The 8648-nt window shown below is 38.1% G+C and overlaps 1 protein-coding gene across 1 annotated transcript; it reads right to left on the bottom strand.

The window, feature by feature from the left end:
* Positions 1 to 281: 281 nt before the first annotated feature.
* On the bottom strand, positions 282 to 4410 carry pck1 (phosphoenolpyruvate carboxykinase 1 (soluble)). Its single transcript, XM_065274819.2, has 9 exons — positions 4305 to 4410; positions 3847 to 4130; positions 3257 to 3441; positions 2970 to 3173; positions 2673 to 2860; positions 2368 to 2530; positions 2045 to 2269; positions 1731 to 1958; positions 282 to 1473 (listed from the first exon to the last, which is right to left on the bottom strand). Exons 1-9 carry the CDS (start codon positions 4359 to 4361, stop codon positions 1013 to 1015), a joined length of 1995 nt encoding a protein of 664 aa, XP_065130891.1. The 5' UTR covers positions 4362 to 4410; the 3' UTR covers positions 282 to 1012.
* Positions 4411 to 8648: the final 4238 nt, after the last annotated feature.

The following is an 8648-nucleotide window of genomic DNA, read 5'->3' as shown; positions in this document are numbered from 1 at the left end:
TTTGACAGAAACTTCATGAAATAAAACAACTCAAAAACAAAAAGCTAAACATGTCCCATAACTTTGGAAAGCTGAGATTCTTGTGATTTAAATGCTGTAAAGCCTTTTAGGATACACAATGAGTGTCCTTTGACCCTAAACAAATGAATTATGTTTCTAATGACTGTTTTATCTCAGTGATATTTATTACTGCTGCTGGTCATCAAGGAAATCTTCAGCAATATTCAGGAGGATTAATGAATAATGGTGATATATTACAGACCTGTCTACTACTGAAAACACAGAAACATACAACATACTACAAATAAACTTTTATTAAGATGGACATCATAAAACATCATAGAAATAGAAAAATAAACATTCATACATTAAAGGTGACATAGAATGATTGAAGGAGTATTTATCCTTGTTCTGTGATGTGACATGTAGACAAAACAAATTTTGTTTGGGTCTGTAATGCCTTAGAAGCTTCCTAAAAACCTCTCTCAGATAGCTCTATTAGGGTGGGGGATTTTAAACAAGTGGTTTTGCACCTATTTGGCTCCCCCTACTGGCTTAACTTGCAATCTCATTACTGATTGGCTGACTTTGCTGTAGTTAATTATTTTAAAGTGGAGGGTCATTTAGATGCCTGTGATGTCATAAGCATCAGTTTTTCAGTTTGGGCCGTTTTCTGGCTGACATTTCTAAAAGAGGAATTTCTATGAGACTGAGATGTTTAGCATGTTTAGCACTTTTTGTATGTTTGTTTAATGTGGGTAGACTACCATTATTCAACAAAGACAAGGTAAAAATGGTTTTTCATTCTCTGTCCCCTTTAATCATAACAATAAAATCCTTGGAGTTCTTCACTATACAGTGAATATAATCATTTAAATAATGTTAAATAAACACAATCCTTTCATACATGTTTAAATATCTCACACACATCAGATGTTTCTGCATGAACATTTAAAACAGCAGAAATCAAACCCATAACTAAACAAACGTCATGTGTTTTTCTTTAGGAGCTTCATGATATTCTCCTAACTCTCTGGGCCAGCAGCTCCAGCTGTCTCTCCATCTCTGCAGGAAGATCATCGTTAACCTCACGCTCAAAGTACGCTTTGATCTCCTGAACCTCCTCAGTCCAGAACTCCGCTGAGAGGTCAAAGAGTTCACGCTGATCCACGGCATCCGTCAGACCGCTGAGGTTCAGCGAATCGCAGGCGGGCACGTAACCGACCGCCGAGGGCATCGCTCCCGTCTCTCCGTTTATCCTTCCAAACATCCACTGCAGAACTCGAATGTTCTCCCCGTATCCGGGCCAGAGGAAGCGTCCGCTCGAGCTCTTCCGGAACCAGTTGACGTGGAAGATTTTGGGCAGTTTGGCGTTTGGATGTTCCTCCATGCTCAACCAGTGAGCGAGATACCGACCAAAGTTATAGCCGAAGAACGGTCGCATGGCAAAGGGGTCGTGCATGATCACCTTACCTGTGCAGAAGAGAAAAAAAAACACATTTCTAGATCATTCAGACAAACACAAAAAACTGTTTTTCACTAAATGAACACATGCACAAATGTTTGCTTTTATATAGTTTGACTAAAACCTTGTGAGTCATGAATCACTGAATCAGAGTTGTTTAATGAGTCACAAAAATCACAAAATCAAACTCAAAAGCTGAAATAAAAGATGCCTTTCAATAAGAGCCGGAAAACTGATGAAGCAAAAGTGTTAAAGATCATCTCACCTTTGTGTTCAGCAGCGGCTGTGGCTTCAGATCTCATAGCGGCTCCTACGAACACTCCGTGTGCCCAGCTGAAAGCCTCGTACACCAGCGGGACGCCCTGAGGCCTGCGACCCCCGAATATAATGGCTTCAATAGGGACGCCCTCGGGTGACTCCCACTGCGGGTCGATGATGGGACACTGCCGAGCCGGAGTGCAGAAGCGAGAGTTAGGATGGGCGCTCGGTTCACCTGGAACACACAGCAGACGATATGAGCGAAAGAAATCAAGAGATAGAGATCTGAACGGTTGAGATTGATTGAGCGATGATACCGACCATCCTCGGGTGTCCAGGGTTTGTTCTTCCAGGATTTCAGCGTCACTCCCTCTGAAAGATCCTCATCCATTCCCTCCCAGTAAACTCCACCATCGCTGGTCTCTGCCACGTTGGTAAAGATGGTGTTTTGGCTGATGGTCTCCATTGCATTTGGATTGGTTTTGGTGGAGGTTCCCGGTGCCACGCCGAAGAATCCGTTCTCAGGGTTGATGGCTCTGAGATTTCCTTTAAAAGCACAGATTGAAAATGCAGCTTCTCACGTCTCTCATCTAAACCTCGGTTAACAACCCAGTACAGCCACACAATAACAGATGAGTTCATACCTTCTTTGTCAAACTTCATCCAGGCTATATCGTCTCCGACACACTCCACTTTCCATCCAGGTAAGGACGGCTTTAACATGGCCAGGTTTGTCTTTCCACAGGCACTCGGGAACGCAGCCGCAAAGTATTTCTTCTGTCCGGCCGGGTTAGTGATGCCCAGAATCTGCACGAAAACATCAACATACAGCACATTAATAACTCACTCAGTCTGAATTTAATACGTTTATATTCCCATAATTCAATAAACATTACGTTTCACACACATGACAAAATAAACTCAGTGATTTGTGTGTTTTTGCACTGACCAGCATGTGTTCGGCGAGCCAGCCCTCCTCTTTTGCCATTCGGGATGCGATTCGAAGGGCGAAACACTTTTTTCCAAGCAGCGAGTTTCCACCGTACCCGCTTCCGAAGGACACGATCTTCCTCTGGTCCGGGATGTGAGCGATGAGCGTCAGGTCCGGATTACACGGCCAATTATTTACCAGTGGCTCTGAAAGAGGAACGTTTGGGAATGTTAAATAAGTAGACATGTTCCTGCTCATTACATTGTTATTCACTGTAAGTTATTTTGGATGAAAGCAGTTTGAATGTTGACTTACTCTTGAGAGGAAGAGGACAGCCGACCGAATGCAGACATTGCACAAACTCTCCGTTCCCGAGAACGCTCAACACAGATTTGCCTATTCTGGTCATGATCCTCATACTCGCCACAACATACGGAGAGTCGGTCAACTCCACTCCGATCTTAGACAGCGGAGATCCGACTGGACCCATACTGTACGGAATCACGTACATGATACGACCTACAAGGAAAAATATGGTTACGATGATACCATGATGTCCATAACAAACACTACACGGGAATCTTCTTGCGATGCTTCCGGACCTTTCATGCATCCAGGAAATCGCAGGTTCATGGCTTTGTCCCATTCCTCCTTTGACATCCAGCGGCCGAGCTGACCGGCTCCACATCCACGCGGCGATGGAATGGCGTCTCGCTGATCCTGAGTCACGATAACCGTCTTACTCTCCACACGAGCGACGTCGCGAGGATCCGTGCGAGCCAACCAGCTGTGATGATGACATCAGCGTTCAGTAAACACACATTGAGATCTTCAACATTTCTAAGAGTCAGTTTCCCAGACAGGGTTTAGATTAATCCAGGATTAGGCTTTAGTTATATTAGACATTTAAGTAGTTTTTACAAACATACCTACAGAACACAATACTGGTGTGCATCTTTAGACAAAACAATGACACTAATATATTTTAAGATGTGAGTGCAAGTTGTTATTAAATGAAGGCAGCTCAAACATGTATTTTAATCTGGGACTAGGATAAGATGTGTACATGAAACCGGCCCATAATGTTCTTCAGCACAATCCATGACTACAAGCACATTCACAAATCAGTACTGAAGAACACAAAATGTCCTCATACAGATAATAATATAACACGACTGAACCGTTGTCATACCAGTTCTTGTATTTGGGCAGATTCCTGATAACCCCCTGCTCCACTAAGAGGGCGAGAATGGCTCGGTTCTCCTCATCAGAACCGTCACAGATGTGCAGGGCGTCGGGCTGACACAGCTTCACGCTGCTCTCAATGAACTCTCTGAGGCTGGAGCTCAAAGACGATAAATCGCCCTGAACAACTCTGATAGCACTCTGGTTTTGGGACTGCAGCTGGGGAGGCATGATGATGATGAAGATGAGAGGATGATGATGAGAAAAACAACAAGGGTCCTCACAGGAGTCCTATAGCAACAACAACACAGAAGAAGAAGAAAATGATGAATTATTACTGTATTATACACTGTAGTTTATTTTTAATTTAATGTATTTTAAAGAATTTCATGAATATCATTTCATTACACAATGAATGTATAGTTTATATAATCTCTCAATATAAAAACATCTGAATGATTTTACCTTCAGTGTTCCTGTAGAAGCATGAGATCTTAGAGATGTTAGAGATGTTCTGATCATTGTGTGGACCACTGAGGGGTATAAATACCCTAAAACTCTGAAGGAGGGGGGGAGGAGGAGAACACACACACACACACACACACACACACACACACACACACACACACACACACACACACACGCGCACACACACACACACACACACACACACACGGGCCAAACTACTACAGAGAACACGCCACGAGACAAAAGTCACTCAGTAATCCGCCACAAACACGTCGTCATATCTTCCGTAAATCATTGAATTATTTCACTGTACGTTTGTACCCGGGCCAAACTGAACTGACCTCTGACCTGTACAGCCGTGACGCAACAGCTCCACACGCAGGATCACCTGGTGACGTCATGAGCAGCTGGATGTCGAGCGCTGATTGGTCGCTCAGCTGAAGGCTCGCCTCGCATGACATGATTAAAAACGATGAATTAGTTTTATTTCCATCCATCTTACAAACACCGTTTCACTCATTTCTACAAATCTACACTTTATTAACTTAAGATTCAGTTCATATATTTATATAACATATTAATAACATTTGAAATAACTTTGTCATCCTGAATGTATTGTTGTTTTAATGTTTTTAATTATGATCTGAGAAAGTGATAGCCTATTATTTATATGTATAAAAATGTATATCAACCCTGACGAGATCTTAAACTTTATTATTAACATGTACAGATGTGTTTGTAGAATAAGAATCGATGTTAACATGTCATACGTAACATAACTGAGACTATTTGTCATAAGCAGATTATATAATGTGCCTTTTATGACTGACATTAAGCCTACAATTTATAAATAAGACAATATAAATATGAACTATTTGGATAAATACAGTAAGCCTTTATGTCATAAATAAACAAATGGAAAGTTGAAGACGACGTGTCGTGCTTATCTAAAGAGTTGTGTTTGTTTTTCTACAGAAAACAGAACAACCAGATGAGTTTACTGACTGCTCTTCTCTCAATAACATCTGATAAGCTGTCATAAATCAAGTCAATGTACAGCTGGCTATTGTAAAAACTTTTTGACAGATACTTTTATGGTATGCGGCTTTTTTCATACTGTATGTTTAAAGCCTGATCTTATTTCCCATACAGAATTCTTTAGATAAGATTATGATCTGTGACCAAAATAACAATGTACATTTTTATTTGATCCTAAATGTTATCATATAAAAGACATCAAATAAATCAACAAATATTTCAGATTCTGCACCGTTCTCTGTCTGGCTGTAGAAACTTGGCATCAGGGTTTAGTTTTTTAGCAGTTTTGTGTTTAAGAGCTGCTTCATACAAAGAGCTTCTGGTTTCCATTAAAGCACAAGAAGAAACCTCAGATCCTGCTGGAGAACATCAGGTATCTTCAGAGAGAGAATTCAGTTCGATGCTGATTATTTAATTTAGCTGAATCAGATACAGACTTTAGTTGAATAATATTGTTGATTCTGATTAAATACATTTCAACAGGTTTGCCATCAATTGATAATAATCAGCTAAACAATCACTTAAACAGTGGTTCTTAAACTGGGGGTCCCCAGTGTTATTACATTTTATAAAATACATTCATTTATCATCAATTCTGTGTAATTAAACCTTTGAAAAATAAGGCTATTAACCAGCATTACATTGTATATTTTAATAAAGTTTAACCATGTTTATTTAATTCAAATGTTATGTTTTATGTCATAGATTTATTTGGGGGGCCACGAAGGGCACAAGTGGGGGCCACACGCAAAAAAAGTTTGAGAACCACTGCTCTAAAGTCTTTCATGCAATGGCACAAAAGTCAGATATTACAAACACCTGCACAATAACCAGGTCTAAATAACCAACCACTAACTAAATGACTATTCTGTATTTGAACAGTTCTGAACCCAACACAGTTTTGTTAGAGAGAAGTGCTTACACAGGCTTGGATGATAAGTTATGCAATTCAACCGTGAGATATGGAGCGCATGTTGTAACCTCGCTTCACCCTGTGTCCAGTTTATCAGCACATATATATAACATATATATATACAGCAGGCTGGATGGAAATTCAGATTCAGATTCATTCATTTTTTTTCTCATAGAGGAAATTTGTTTCCACAGTCTGTGCTGTGATACTAAAACATACATATGACTCCTACATTTTCCACCCAATGCAAATCTACACATTTTAACATAAAAACAAACATATACATATTAACATACACATAAAAGATAAAAGTTCACCTGAAACTCAGATTGTACACCTCAGTACAGTCCTTGTATTAATATATGTGTGTGTTACCCAGAGGTGTTAGTAGCAGCAGGGTGATTCATTAATCACAGAGGATACAAAACTCTTTCCAAAGCTTGTTGGGTATCTGTCTGTATTTGTGACCTGATGGTAGAATAACGCAAGCATTGAGAGGATGACTGGGGTACTTTATTATACCATTTGCCCAGTGAATAATGGCTGCATCAGCTGATTATATGAAAGTTCATAGAAAAGAATTGAATGTTTCAGCATATGAAGATAATATGATACTGACAGTCACCAGATTTCTCTATTTACTGTATCTTTACCACAGTGCAGTATCAAATGTTAATACTATGGTACTTTGCTTTAAACCTTGTCAACTCGAGATCCACTTTCCTGCAGAGTTTAATCCTGATCTGGATATGTCTGCTATTCCTGAAGACCTTGATTATCTTGCTCAGGTGAGTTTGATCAGGGCTGGAGCTAAACTCTTCAGGAAAGTTGATCTCAAGGGTCAAAGTTTGCATTATTGTATATTTATTGTGAACAAGAATACTTACAAGCAGGGGCGTCAGTTTGTGTTGAAAAGTGGTGGGGACAAAAGATCAGATGAAAAAACATTACAGCAGGACGGGAAAAATATTGAATAACGGCGCATCAAAAATGGGCATAGTGTAGGCCGGTCAACAACACAAAAATAACAGTTTCTGCAACACCAGCTCAACTGAACAGTGTCAAAGCCACCTAACTGTAGAAAACAGCAGAACCTTAAGTCAATGATTACAATGAAATTCATTACATATGTAAAAGAAAGCACACCATAACACAACATATGTGATCCTGTTCGTACACTGCAAAAAATGATTTTCAAGAAAAAAAAATTTGTAGTATTTTTATCTTGTTTTCAGTAAAAATATCTAAAAATTCTTAAAAATTCTCTTTTTCTTGATGAGCAAAATGACCTAAGAAAATAAGTCTAGTTTTTAGACCAAAAATACCACATGTAAGTGATTTTGTGCATAAAACAGGCAAGAAAATCTGCCAATGGGGTAAGCAAAAACAATCTTGAACATTTTTCTTAAACACTAAATTCAAGAAAAATTCAAGAAAAAAATGCTTACCCCATTGGCAGATTTTCTTGCTTGTTTTAGTGCAAAATCACTTAAATTTGATATTTTTGGTCTAACAACAAGATTTTTGCTCATCAAGAAAAAGCATCTTAATTTAGAATTTATTGAGAATTTTTTTCTTCGAATCTGACTTTCTTACTTAGTATTTTTGTCTTGTTTTCAGTAGAAATATCTAAAAATGTATTTTCTTGATGAGCAAAATTATGTAAGAAAATAAGTCTAGTTTTTAGACCAAAACTATACAATTTAAGTGAATTTGTGCTTAAAACAACCAAAAAATCTGTCAATGGGGTGAGAAAATTTTGCTTAAATTAAGTGTTTAAGAAAATATAATATTATTTTTAGATTTTTTTTCTCACCCCATTGGCAGATATTTTTGTTTGTTTCAATCACAAATTCACTTCAATTGTATATTTTTGGTCTAAAAACTAAACTTATTTTCTAAGTCATTTTGCTCATCAAGAAAAAGTATCTTAATTTAAGAATTTTTAGATATTTCTACTGAAAACAAGACAAAATACTAAGAAAAAGAAAATATTTTTTTTTGCATTGTATCCCTTTAAAACAAGCAAAAAATCTGCCAGTGCAATAAGAAAAATGTTCTTGAAATAAGTATCATTTTTCATGAACACTTAAATCATGAGCATTTTTCTTATTCCAAAGTCATTTTTGAGTGTAAGTCCCACAGGTATTGTTTGATTTTCAGAACATTTTAACCAAATGCTTTTAAAAAGTGGTGGGGACATGTCCCCAGCGTCCCCAGTGTAAATGACACCTATGCTTACAAGAACATGGTAATGCTACATGATGCAAGATGTCATTTTGATAAACCAATTTATTGTTACGTATTGATTAGTTGTATTATAAATTATAACTTAATTATTATTCTTTTTTTTTTTGTTATAGACAAATAAACTGAATTTGTCTTGTTGG

This window comes from Paramisgurnus dabryanus, chromosome 7 (genome assembly GCF_030506205.2).
Source record: "Paramisgurnus dabryanus chromosome 7, PD_genome_1.1, whole genome shotgun sequence".
Classification (NCBI taxonomy): Eukaryota; Metazoa; Chordata; class Actinopteri; order Cypriniformes; family Cobitidae; genus Paramisgurnus; species Paramisgurnus dabryanus.
Note: the sequence above shows the minus strand (reverse complement) of the source record. Positions and strands in the feature narration are given on the sequence as shown.